At 49.5% G+C, this 13,344-nt stretch overlaps 1 protein-coding gene across 1 annotated transcript in view; it reads left to right on the plus strand.

Annotated features, from left to right (window-relative positions):
* LOC139021562 (anthrax toxin receptor-like) overlaps window positions 1-9,958 on the plus strand; it is a 113,069-nt gene extending 103,111 nt beyond the window's left edge. Inside the window, exons 11-18 of the mRNA XM_070431948.1 lie at window positions 2,274-2,343; window positions 2,900-2,978; window positions 4,133-4,525; window positions 5,776-5,814; window positions 6,943-7,029; window positions 8,048-8,125; window positions 9,641-9,801; window positions 9,871-9,958. Coding sequence (XP_070288049.1) covers window positions 2,274-2,343; window positions 2,900-2,978; window positions 4,133-4,525; window positions 5,776-5,814; window positions 6,943-7,029; window positions 8,048-8,125; window positions 9,641-9,801; window positions 9,871-9,958 — 995 coding nt within the window. The remainder of the gene's footprint in view (window positions 1-2,273; window positions 2,344-2,899; window positions 2,979-4,132; window positions 4,526-5,775; window positions 5,815-6,942; window positions 7,030-8,047; window positions 8,126-9,640; window positions 9,802-9,870) is intronic.
* The last annotated feature ends 3,386 nt before the right edge of the window (window positions 9,959-13,344 follow it).

Consider the following 13,344-nt stretch of genomic DNA (forward strand, 5'->3'; position numbering starts at 1 on the left):
TTTTAAATCTCTGGCACTTATTTCTTAATTGTTATTTCATTGTCTCTCTCTCAAAAACCTGAAATGGAAGGCCCTTAAGAGCAGGGCCTTTGCCTGCCTTGTTCCTATTAAACATAGAGCATTAAACAGTGCCTGAGACATAGTATGTGTTCAAGAAGGCAGGGAAGAGAAGCCGGTGGGTGCCAAAATGTTAGCTCTGCTTGCCAGGGCAAGCAACAGTGGAAATGGATGGATGAACATGTACATTGACATTCCAAATTTTTATTTTTTAGTTGCAATAGACATACAATATTATGTTAGCTTGGGGTATACAACCTAGTCATTTGACATTTATATAAACCATGAAGTTATTACCCCAGTACAGATAAGTATATGGTGTAATACTTATCTGATACCATATACAATTATTGCAATCTATAACACCATGGCTATTTTTATAACAAGAAGTTAGTACTTTTCAATCACTTGTACATTTTTAACCTTGCCCCTCCTTATCTGATAACCATCCATTTGTTTTATATATTTATGTGTTTGTTTCTGTTTTCTTTGTTCATTTATTTTGTTTTTTATATTCCACATATAAGTTAAATCATATGGTATTTGCCTTTCTCTGTTTGACTCATTTCACTTGGCATAATATCCTCTAGGTCCATGCATATCATTGCAAATGTTAAGATTTCATTATTTTTATGGCTGAGTAATGTTCCATTGTGTATACATTACACATCTACATTCTCTACTTATTCATCAATGTACACTGGGGTGCTTCCATACCTTGGCTATTTTAAATATAGAAACTTGATCCAACTGAAAAGAAGTAAGAAATGGTGGACCTTGAAAATGACTTCAGGTTTTGTCACTGTGCAGAATATAATCAAACACTGCTGCCATTAAATATTTTACCCTTTGTCCTCCCTTCATGATCTACAGTAGTAATATGCTTTGTGTTGATATTTTCTGCTGTGTTGCTGACAATTATCTGAAAGAGAAGTTAGGGTGCTTCACTAGGCTGAGAAAAGTTTAGCTAAATCAGAAAGCAGGTCTAATTAAGCAAGTTTATCTATCTAAAGTTCTCACTGGCACCAATCACATGCATGTGTTTCCATCTGTCATTGTCAATCATGAATATGGTTGACACTTCTATTATAGAGAAAGAGTCAATAGCAATATTAAAATGTCTTCTAGTTAATTTCCTTTTGATGTGCATGAATTCATGCACCAGTCCACTAGTGCTATAATAAACATAGGGGTGTACATATCTTTTCAACATAGTGTTGTGGAATTCTTTGGTTAAATAACCAGAACTCAAATTGCTGAGTCATATTGTAGTTCTATTTTCAATATTTTGAGGAACCTCCATACTTTTTTTTCCATAGTAGCTGCATGAATTTACAATTCCAGGAACAGTACATGAAGGTTCTCCTTTCCTTATATCCTGACTAACACTTTGTTGATTTATTGATAACCATCCCTACAAGTGTGAAGTGATATCTCATTATGGTTTTTATTTGCCTCTGACTGGTGATTTGTAATGTTGAACATCTTTTCAAATGTCTGTATATCCTCTAGAGAAATGTCTATTCAGGTCCTCTGCCATTTTTTTTAAACTGGATTGTGTATTATTTTGTGCCTCTCATTCCTTAATCACCATACTGTGGGTGTGGGATTAACCTATTACTCATGCTGGGTGTGGCTCCTTCTTCATATCCTTAACTATAGGAATTTTGTTCAGATCATCTTTAGGTGGTTCTCAGTAAAGGTGGTTCTTTATCCACTGACATCCTTTATAATAAAAGGACAATATGCAAACTGACCCTAACAGCAGAACGACTGAAAATGACTGGTCACTATGACACACATTGACCACCAGGTGGCAGATACTCAATGCAGGAGCTGCCCTCTGGTGGTTGGTGCACTCCCACACCTGGAGCTCTGTTCAGCCACAAGCCAGGCTGACGGCTGCCAGTACAGGGGTGGTGGTGGGAGCATCTCCCACCTCCTCAGCAGCACTAAGTATGTCCAACTGCAGCTTAGGCCTGCTCCCCGCTGGCATGTGGACATCCCCCAAGTGCTGCCGGGGTGCCAGAGGGATGGCTGACTGCCAGCTTGGGCCCAATCCCCCAGGGAGCAGGCCTAAGCCAGAAGGTGGACATCCTCTGAGGGGTCGCAGCCTGCAAGAGGGCATAGGCCGGGCTGAGGGAAAACCCCACCCCTGCCCAAGTGCACAAATTTTTGTGCACCGGGCCTCTAGTTTTTACATGATTTTCTTTCAGACAAAAAAGCCACATCTGTGCAAGATACCATCCTAATGTGCCCAGGAATAAAGACAGAATATCCAGGCCAGTAAGTGCCCAGCTCGGGGATTTCATAGGCAGTTGTTGTCATCATGAGTTTTCCAGATTGTGAGATGCTGCCTCTGCTGGGACAATGCCTGTCTCTTTCTTAGAGGGTTCTGGGTCACCTTGGCAACCACCTTTGTTGGAGGTCCCCCAGGTGCTCAGGGATCTGCTGAGGAAGATAGGAATGCAGGAGATGATTTGTCCAAGGGATGGTACCAGTGTTCCTACCAACCATATGAAGCGAAGCCATGCATAGGGTTTATTCTATGAATAAAGAAGAGTGGAGATGGTGACACCAAGCTATCCCTGGTCACTTAGCCTATGGCCACAAGGGCATCTGACCCTGTGCAGGGCTCCTTGCTGTATGGTCAGCCTTTTATACAGAGGTTGATTTTGTAGTGCATGGAAATGAGCTCAACTTACCCATGCTATCTGCTCCCTGCTCACTAAACGCCTTATGTTCTACGTCAATATTATGAGGAGAACCGTGGGCTACAGCTTAAGAGCAGGAACTGTATCAATCCTTACAGGTGGTGACTGTCTTCCCTTTCTGTGTTTAGGAAGGTCTTCATTGAAGTTAGCCTGAACAATGGCATCAGCTTCATCAACAACGATATTGAGATCATCAGTGAGGAATGTGTGAGTGTTGGGTCAAGCTACAGCCTCACTCCAGAGATATGCACATCCCCTTCACGGGAGGGAGAGACACCCTTGTGAAGGCAGGAAAGGGGACCAGAGACTATAGGCAGGCCCAGTAGGTACCTGGTGCTGACAGCCACCTCCACAGCATCTCACAGCCAGCCCAGGTTTTAGCCTTTAATGAGGGAGCTGTTTCCCCATTCAGTTTGGAAAGTACCCTAGGAGTGCATCTACTAGACCCCTGGATACAGTCAGCTGGCCAGGCCTTTTAGAAACTCTGCTCTCTATCTGTGGACCAAGTATCATTAGGATCGTGGTAGAACCAATTAGAGCTCTGCCCACAAGGGTAGCCAACTTGCCACTTCCCCAGGCCCAGGTCTAGTGGTAGGGAGTTCTGGTCTATCTAGATTCCAGCTGGGGTGAGTGGGAGATGCTGGAAGGCTGTGTGCTAGGGACCACAGGTCTAAACCCCTGGACTACCCGGGTCCAACAAATCTAGCTCCAGGCACAGGGGATGTAGACGGTAGAACCAGCTCTTGCCCTGCTCAGTTAGGTTGTGTTCCCATTGCATTGATGCAGCTGGTGAAGGGCTCTGAACTGACTCATGAACATCACAGCCCTGGCTTCTGCTAGGGGAACACATGCTGTCATTTTGCAGATGACACGCCCTCCCTTCAGATTCTCCTCTTTCTCTTGCTCCTCAGTGGCCTCTCTGCTAACTCTTTCTGCACTGGGCAGGGAGGTTGTCTCTCTGCTGGTAGGGAAGCCTCAGCGATGTGGGGTGCGGGGACTCAGCTCAGGGAGAGGCACCTGGGGCTGAGGTGCTGCTCCCCAGGTGCTCACTTTTCAGAGCTCCACATCCACGTACCTTAGCCCAGGTGCATGACATGGGCAACAGAGAGAGTTAGGCTATAGAGGAGGTGACCCTGGGAGAAGGGACTCCTGTGCCTAATTGCCACTGCCCTGGTGTCCTGCACCAGCTTGTGGGGTCCCAGCCCTGGCCTCCTAGCCCCACTGTGTCCACTGCAGATGGGGAAACCTGAGGAGAAGGAAATAGTTGGACAAGGCAGTAGGTGAGGGATGCCTGGTGCTGGTTGCCTGGCTGGAGCCTACCAATGCCCACTGCAAGCCTCTCGCATGTGTCCTTTCAACAGACGACAACTGTACCTACAACTACCACAACACCTGCCCCTACCACTACCCGGAAGCCTACCACTACCCGAAGGCGTACCACTACCCGGCGGACTACCACTACAACAACCCAGCCACCTCCCCGACCACCACCAGCTCCACCACCACCACCTCCCCCGCCACCTGACCCACCACCTGGCCCGCCACCTGCCCCGCCATCTGCCCCACCACCTGACCCACCACCTGATCCAACACCTGACCCAACAACTGACATGCCACCTGACAAAAGGACTGCCCCACCACCCGCTACACAGTTCATGCACATTGCCAACCCTCTATACCTCCTCACACTCATCCCGGCCATGCTCATGTTCCCCTTGCTCTTCTGTTGCATCTGGCGGCTATGCTTCAAGAAGGTGAGTAACTCCTGCCCACGAAGCCCTGTGACCAACCCCGGGGGAATGCCGTGCCTGCCTGCCTGATCCCACCTGTGGACAGGTTCCCATAAGCTCCATATGGCCACATGAGCAGACAAGGTACTCTGTCCTCCTCTCCCGGCATAGCCTGGGCTTCTAAGGAGCCTCCTGCCATGTGATTCCTTCAGGGAGCAAGCCTATGTGCTGCCCTGGCACCTGGGCAGAAGTGAACTCAGACAGCCAAGAACAGGGCAGCCTCACAGCAGCCAGGATTCCGAAGGACTCAGGGGACACTGTGGAGGCTGCCTGTGCTGGCAAGGAAAGAAGTGGTCCCACTGGAGGCACGGGTAGCCCCAAAGGGAGAGTGACGCTGGCCTCATTCGCAACTCCTGTGGCAGCTGTGCCTTTGAAAACTAGCCTGGGTCTCTGCACATCTCCAGAGCCTCCCGGCATGCCTTCTTCAGTCATTACTAAGGGCCTGGTTGTGCTGGACCCCTGCTGGGCACAAGGGGACACATTGGAAGGTGCCAACATCCTTGCAGGAGCTCACAGTCTGGTATCCAGTCTGGTAATGGTACTTGGGGCATTGGGGGCAAAATGTCAGCCTCAGTTTGTGGCAAGTGCCCTTTGTAACCAGAGCAACAGCAAAGGACAGAGGCCGGCTTCAGGGAGGGATTGAGGCAGCAGCACTGCCTAGTTGGGTCTGCAAGGACACAGGCCAGAGTGTTGGATAGAGAAAGAGAAAAGCAGAGGCGAGAAAGAGCAGGCAAACCAACCAGAAACAAGCAGGTAAAATCACAGTAAAGAAGGATGGATGAGAGAGAGAGAAAGCCCTGAGTGCAGGTGACTATCATCCCTGAGGACTGGAAAGCCAGAGCAGGCTGCGGAAGAGGGGGGTAGGAAGGGAGGGAGGAGGGGCACCTGGTGGAGAGAGGAAGGGTTTAGGCCATGAGCTGTCATATGATGGTGAGCAGCTGAGGAAAACTCCCATGTGGAGGCCTCTCCTGAGGACCAGGCTCCTTAGTCTGGCTGTCTCCCCATCAAACCCACAGGGAACTTTCAATTCCCTTTGCTACCTGAGCCGCCTGAGGCTCAGAGAGGAGACTCAGGGAGGAATGGGCACCCAGATTGGCACCCAAAACCCCATGTTCTGTTCTGCTGCTCCAGAGCAGGATCCCCCATCAGCATGGCCATCAGCACACTCTGTGCCCCTCCCAGCTCTGCTTATGTCTCTTTAACCTTCTATCTAGACATTCAAGGAGCCAACCCCAGTGCAGATACCAGAAAGGGTAAGTCCTGGTTTGGTCCTGATGTTGTCAGCAGCCTGGTGGGCACAGTGACCTTGACAGAGGCCTCCTGCAGCCTAGGGGCTACTTCCACTCCCCAACCCACCAGCTCCACCCACCTGCGCAGAGAGCCAGGAGGAACAAGAGGGTGTCAGCGGGGAGGGAGGGGCCCAAGGAGGACGTGGAACTCACAGAATGTCACCCAGAAAACCTTGCCCTGCACCCAACACGGCCTGATCCAGGGCACTGTCACTGCAGTGGCGGCCTAGGGGAGCTGGTGCAGCCACTGCTAGGATCCCAGTGACATAAAGGGGGCTTTTCTTGTCAATTCCCAAAGGACTGTTTGCAGTGGGCCCTTCCTCAGGACCAGGTAAAACAGGAGCCTTAGGTCAGGGACCTGGACCCCCCTGTGGGTTCTGGTGTACCCTGGCTCCATTTCTTCGGCCCCCTCCCTGTGTCCTCCCAGGGCAGGGGGCTGGCTGGTGGTGGCCTGTAAGGACTGTGGGGCTGAGGAGGGTGCAGGGAGTCTGACCTGGCACTGAGCTGTGAGGGAGCCCAGGCCCAGGGGAGCACAGGGACCTAAGGGCAGGTGAGCAGGTTGAGGTGGCTCAAACCAGTGCCCATATAAAGTAGGTGGACCTGGGCATGGTGTCCTTGAAACTTGGGGCCTGGCATCAGGGTGGGGGAGGCAAGAGTTTGGGGCAGGGGAGGAGACAGGCCTCCCAGCACTGGGAGGCTGCTGAGCTGGCTGCAGTGTGACATGGGAGGCTGGATCTGCCAGAGTCAGGTAATGCAGCCCGTCACTGTCTAGTGCTCTCACCCTGACAGCCCTCCAGCACAGCACACAGCCCAGGACCAGGCTTCCCAAGGGCAGTTTGAGGAAAATGAAGGGAACTAGAAAGTACCCCCTGGTCTTTCTGGAATGAGCCATGTGTGCAAACCCACAGGACTTTGTGTGTGTTTTCCCTGGAGGGCACTCTGTGATGGGGCAGATGCTACTCATTGGTGCGGGATTTCTCCCACAAACGTTTGCTGAGTGGCCAAAAGCTGACAGGTGCGGGGCAACAGGAGGCCTGTGTCTGCCCCCAGGAGCTGCCAGACCAGGAAGCAGACAGTGTTTTCTCTTTCTAGGAGCCAGAGACACGTCCCATACAGACATGTCCCACAGTGATTGTCCCTTGTTGTGGGTGCCAAGAAGACAGCATGCAAAGAATGGAGGTGAGAGGTCTTCTCAGGGTGGGAGATGGGACCTAAGGCTAAGGTGTGGGAGGATAGGGCTGCAGGTTCATGCCCCACAGTCCTGGGCGCCAAAAGCGTGGCTTGTGTGAGATGAAATGTATGGGCACTGGACTTTCATCACTTGGGTACCACCCCAGGCCTCCCCTTGGGCTTAGGGATTTCTGTTTCTGGGTTGCAGCCGGACCGCCTTGGTTCTCACGGAGGTTGTCATCAACTCCACCAATGACTGGGGTTTCATCGGCCAGCAGATGGATGTGTAAAATCAAAGTGAATCATAAACAAACTAGCACAGGCAGGGGGAAAGCTCTCAGCCAAGTGCCTACCACCATTGAACCACCCATAAATGCCAGTGGCTCCAACTGTTCTTGCAGAAGTCCCCTCAGCAGAGTGTGGGCAGAGCTCACTGCATGGTCCTGGTGATCCTCTGAGTTGGGGTGCTAAGGGCCCCACAGAGGAAGGGCCTGAAGGGAATGTCCTTCTCCCAGGAAGTGCTGTGGTCACCCTGGGAGGAGAAGGCAGCCTGGCAGGGGCAGGAGGTGACAGGGAGGGAGAGGCAAGGCCCCACTGACTGGTCAGAGGAAGAGAGACCCCCACAGTGTCTGCCGGGCTCTGCTCTTCTCTCCCACAGTTCTGCCCTGTCCCTGTCAGATCTATTGCTTCTTCCCTGAGATTCAGATGTCAGCTGCAGGGCCAACCCTGCCTCGCCCCCTGACAGTCGGAGGGGGGCACGGAGAAGCCACACATACTTCAGGCAGGGCTGTGGCCGCTTGCCAGGACCTTGTACTACCAGCTCACAGGCCTGCTCTCAGTGACCACCATCCCCCTCCCCCAACACACACAGGAGTTGCCTGGCCCCTGCCCCAGATCTAGGCTGCACTGATGTCCCAGGAAGTTCCTGACGACAGCGTGCTCACAAGCCATAGAGCCAGAGGGAATTAGACCTTCTGGAGGCAGCATCCATGCCTACAGCTTCCTCACAGCCACATCTGCTTTTCAGGACAAACTGGACATCTTGTGTGATTTTGTTCAAAACTACAACCAGGTGCCATTGATGTGTTGTCAGCCCTGGGACAAGGTAAGCAGGAGCCTGGGGTAGGATCCTTGCTTTTGCCCTTGACAGTTGGCCACTGGGATTGTGGGTCAGAGAGGTCTGTCTGGGCATCTGACAAGGGAGATGCTCAAAGCGTGGAGAAAGGGGTCTCAGGAGCCTCTCCTGCCAGTGCTGGATGTGGCACCACTCATTTCCCATGCATTGTGGTCTCAAGAGTACCAGGAAACTCTTATCTAGAGCATTACCTCCCATGTTCCAACTTAAATACAGGAAGGCAAACAACGATTTCTCTTGGCCTCCCAGCCCATAGACCCTTCTCTCTGACCATTGACCAGTGTGTCTGCTGGCTCCACCCCATCCACTGAATGTCTCCTGAGCTGGTCACTCAGGGCCAGGAGTGGTGGAGAGCATGGTGTCACCCTCCCAATGTTGTTTGAACAACACTGACTGGTTTTACCAGACAGGAAAGATTTCCTCTTTGGATCATTGACTCGAAGAGAAGGCAAATTGTGATAATTCTCTTCCTTAGAATAAACATAATGATGGTAAATTTTTGTTGGATCTTTCACATGGGACAGCTGGGAGCCTAAGAACTTTACATGTTTTTCTATGTTACTTTTGCCAACAAAAGTAGGTATTAATATTTTTGTTCAGTTTACCAAGGGGACTGATGCACAGAGAGGCTGAGTGACTTGTCCCAGCTCACAAAGGCCGGGAGAGGCAGAGATGGACTCAAACCTGAGGCCTGGCTCCACCCTTCTCCCTGCTCTGCCCCCTTTTGAGTCAGCACTTCTGATCTCAGGAGGTTACCCCTAAACCACCAGAAGGCTCCCCTACTCCAGCCTGGTGCCCAAGGAGAGTGGTGCTCCTGCCTCACCAGGCAATCACCTGCCTGGGCTTTGAGGTGCTCAAACCCTTTGCTCAGATGGCCCAGGGAGCCTGGAGGATGCTCTAGTCCCCAGGGTCTGCAGTGAGGGCTGCATGGCCACATCCAGTGAACCCTGACTCTCAGTGGATGGGCAGCTGGGCATTTGGAAGCTCTGGGCTGTATCACTCTTATCCCTGTCTACGAGGCCTTGGGTGCTGCAGCCTCCACAGCCTGTCACCCATCAGACGGTGTCCCTACTGCCATTTCCTATGGGCCTCTGTCCAATCTAAGGACTTGGAGATTGCTCATCCCTTCAGCACACACTCATTTAGAGAGAATAGCAACGCTGGGTGGCAGGGGCTGTAGGGCCTCCCTCATCTTTGCTTCCCAGGCTCTCGGTCCAGGAGCAGCAGACAAGTTCCAGCAAAGGGAGTGCAGAATCACAACACTAGTGCTGCCCTGAGAAAGCAAGACAGAGTTTTGATGCCTGAACCAAGGCCCCAAGGAGGAGCCCTGGCTGGATCCCAGAGCCCATGGAGAGGAAGGGCATCACAAAGGTTCCCCCTGTGGTCCTCATGCCTCCTGACTCCCACCCCCATGAGCCAAGAAGACCACAGGCTCTGGTGCCCATTCCAATGACTTCTCAGGGACATTCTTTCTCTTCCCTACAGGGCAGGTGCATGGACGTCTCTCTAGTGAATCCCCACTGCACACAAATGCCCTATGGCCCAATGGCCTGCCTTGGACCCAGCCAGGACTACCTCTCCCTCAACAGCTGCTGCTCATGGTGTCAACACCGCCCTCAAATATGCTCCCAACTTCCCTCAAGAATGTATACCCTCAACAGCTGCTGCTCATGGTGTCAACACCGGCCTCAGATACGCTCCCAACTTCCCTCCAGGATGCTGCCCCTGATCCCTCCCACTGCCCGTGCGCTCTGCAGAACTACCTTGTCACTCCCATCCCATAGGCAACCTCTAAAACATTAAACAGCCCAGAATATTAAGAGCCCTTTGTGTACTGAACTGGACATATATTGAGTCCAGTGCTGAACATTGAGACTTGGTGTAAAGTCAAAAGGAGTTGGATGTGTTGCTGATTAGCATGAAAGATTATTAGCAGGTGAGCATTGTCCTCTGTTTGAGACATACCCACCAATACTACTCCTGCAGGATAAAGCACCCTGGTGTCCTGTGAATGTAGGCATGGATGATTCCCACAGCCACAGCCTGGTCTTTGCTCACCATGGACAGTCATACCTGGGGTTTCAGTCATATTCAGGTCTTTGAAAAAAATCCCAAATCATCTTTAAAATATAAATATAATCCAGTGTCTATATTCACTGACTTTTACTAAATCACTTAGGCAAGTTACTTAATCTATCTGTGCTTTATTTTCCTAATTGAAAAGTTGGAGATAATGGTGTCTCCTGTGGCCATGAGGCTGGTGGTAAGTGCTACAATTTGCTCAGCACAGGGCCAAGACCCCTAGTAAAAACTCAGGTGCCAGTAGCTAAATTCTTCCCTCCCTGCCCCAGGGAGGAAGAGGATATGAGCTCAGAGACATGAAGAGGATTTTGAAAATCCCGGGCCATGCCTGGCTGTTTACCTCTGCACACCATGGTGTTGGCACACATAAGCATTCACAGGAAGGAGGGTGCTGACCATATGGGGGTCATATTTGGAGCCCACACCCATGTAAACTCCAAGAAACCATTGGAAAGAGTCTTGGCAACTACTGCTTCTTCATAAATATTTTCCCTCCTATACCCCTAATATCACTCATGATATGAGAGAAATCAATGATGTTCACCTTCCTGACAAAGCTGGGCAAGGAGTTTCTATAGCATTTTATCGTGTGTGTGTGTGTGTGTGTGTGTGTGTGTGTGTGTGTATGTGGTGATTACCCTTAGGTTTATGTAAAAAAAGTTTCATATATAAAGTAGTCCTTTTCTAATGCATCTAATCTCCTTGACCCTGTACAAATTTAAACCATTATCCCTTCCCTTTTATGTTTATGTTGTTACAAGTTATTTATGTTGTGTGTTCATGGTCCCACTTATAGTTTTGTTCTTTATTTCAGGTAGAATAACCCCCTTGAGTACTTCCTGCAATGGAGGTTTTCTGGTGGTAAATTCCTTCAGGGGTGCAAGGCTACAAAAGTCTTTATTTCTCCTTCATATCTATTCTTGGCTGGAAATTTCATTCAGTAGTTTGAATATTGGGTTCCACTCTTATCTAGCTTATAAGGTTTCTGCTGAGAAATCTAATGGTAATCTAATATAATGGGCTTTCCTTTATGGGTTACATTCTTTTCCCTGGATGCCATGAGTATTATTTCTTTGTCATTAATTTTTGACAGTTTTAGCACGATGTGTCTTAGAGAAGGCCTTTTTGAAATGAGATAATTTGGTGTTCTGTTTGCTTCTTGGATTTGAGGATCTAGCTCTTTCCATAGCTTTGAAAAGTTTTCATCAACTATTCATTTAAATAGGCTCTCTCTTCTCTTCTCCCTCTCTTCTTCTTATAGTATTCCTATTATTCTAATATTGCTTTTTCTGTTAGAGTAGATAGTTCTTGTATAGTTTTTTTATTTTTTATGCTCAAGTCTCTCTCTTCTTTCTCCTGTGTCATTTCTAAATGTTTATCTTTCATATCACTAATTCTTTCCTCCATCTGGTCTGATTTATGTCCTATGCTCTCTAGTTCATTCTATATGTCTTTTATTGAGTTACTAGTGATCCAGTGCACAAAATTTGTGCATATTAAAAGAGAATTAATTAGAGGAAATATTTTAATATAGCTATTTGCCCTTTTTCTATAATGGAAGTGTCAGAGATGAAAGAAAATTAGTAAAATGTATATGAAAATCTTCCTCCTGTCAGAGTCTGGGGCATGCCACAGGACCGAGAGTCAAGTCCCTGTGCACCTCAAAATCATGACAGAACCAGACCTGGCCAGCCCCACCACTATTGGGCAAGATCCAGACCTGGCCAGCCCCACCACTATTGGGCAAGATCCAGACCCAGCCGGTCCCACCCCATCAAGCCCCGCTGGGTGACTAGTGCAGCTGCAAGACCCCCAGCCCAGCACTGGGCAAGGGGAACAGCCTCAAGTCCCCCATCAAGCCCCACTGGGTAGGGGGAACAGCCTCAGGGTTTCTGTCAAACCCTTCAGAGCAGAGGGGTGCAGCCTCAGGACCCCTTGCACACTCTCAGGACCCTGGCTCAGTGCTGGGGCAGGGGGGGTGGCCTCAGGTCCTCTGGCCCTGGGTGGAGGGCGCGGCCTTAGGTCCCCCTTCAAGCCTCACCAGATGTTGAGCATGGCCTCATGTTCCCTGTCAAGTCCCGCCCGGCAGGAGGTGCAGCCTGAGGAACCCAGCCCTGCAACAGGGTGAGGGTGCGGACTGAGGTGCCACACAGCTCATCGCTCATTACGGCTTATTATGGGAACCCCACTTCCACTGTGGATGCAGCTATCTTGTGATGGTGTGATGGAGTGAGAGTTAGTTTGTATATTACCTCTTTATTATTTAGGATTCATCTCCAGTATATACATTTGGGGTTTTTGTTAGTTATAATCAGTTTTATAAAGTAATAGTTTTATTCAATGAATTTAATTAAACTGAGTTCATTTAACTTAGTTTTCCTCCATCTCATTGAGTTTTTTTCAGAATTGCAATCTTGAATTTTCTGTCATTTTAATCACATATATCCATGTCTCTAAGTTTATTTTCTGAAGATTTTTAATTTTCTTTCTGAGCTGCCTCATTGCCTTGGTTATTCATGGTATCTGATGGGTTCCTTCTCAGTCTAGGCATCTATGTATGAGTGGGACTTCTCTAGTAGATCGATAAAAAAGCCTTTCTAATGTTCCCTAGCAGGTGGCGCTGAATCTCAAGATTTAGTTGTCTTGCACTGCCCTGGCTTTTAGATATCTGCAGGGTAGTGAAAAAACAATGGCCTGTGTTCCCTGGGAAGTTGGATGCCTCCACTGTTTTTAGGTCCCTGTGTTTCTGGGGACCAACCACATCAGGTTATGTGGTGGGTGATGGGGTTCCAAATCCATGAAATCCCAGTGCTGTCACCTGCAGCCAAAAGCTGCCAGCAGTGCTGCTGCAATAGGTGGGGGTGGGGTGAGCTGGGAAAGCTGACTGCTGCCTTTGTGACTTTGCTCTCCCATAATGGTGACTGAGACCTCAGCAGCCTCCTGTATCTCCTCCCAACCCTGGGGTGAGTTGCAGAGTGCACCTGTTGCTAAGAGAAAAAACTGCTCATGTAGTACAAGTTCTCTGGTTTTCAGATAATGTGCTGTGCAACCAGACACTCACTTATTCATCTTCTTCTTGGGCCTGCTGCCAGCTCTGGGAGGGTGAG

Source organism: Myotis yumanensis, unplaced genomic scaffold (genome assembly GCF_028538775.1).
Source record: "Myotis yumanensis isolate MYYU_CA2020_CCGP unplaced genomic scaffold, mMyoYum1.0.hap1 SCAF_13, whole genome shotgun sequence".
NCBI lineage: Eukaryota > Metazoa > Chordata > Mammalia > Chiroptera > Vespertilionidae > Myotis > Myotis yumanensis.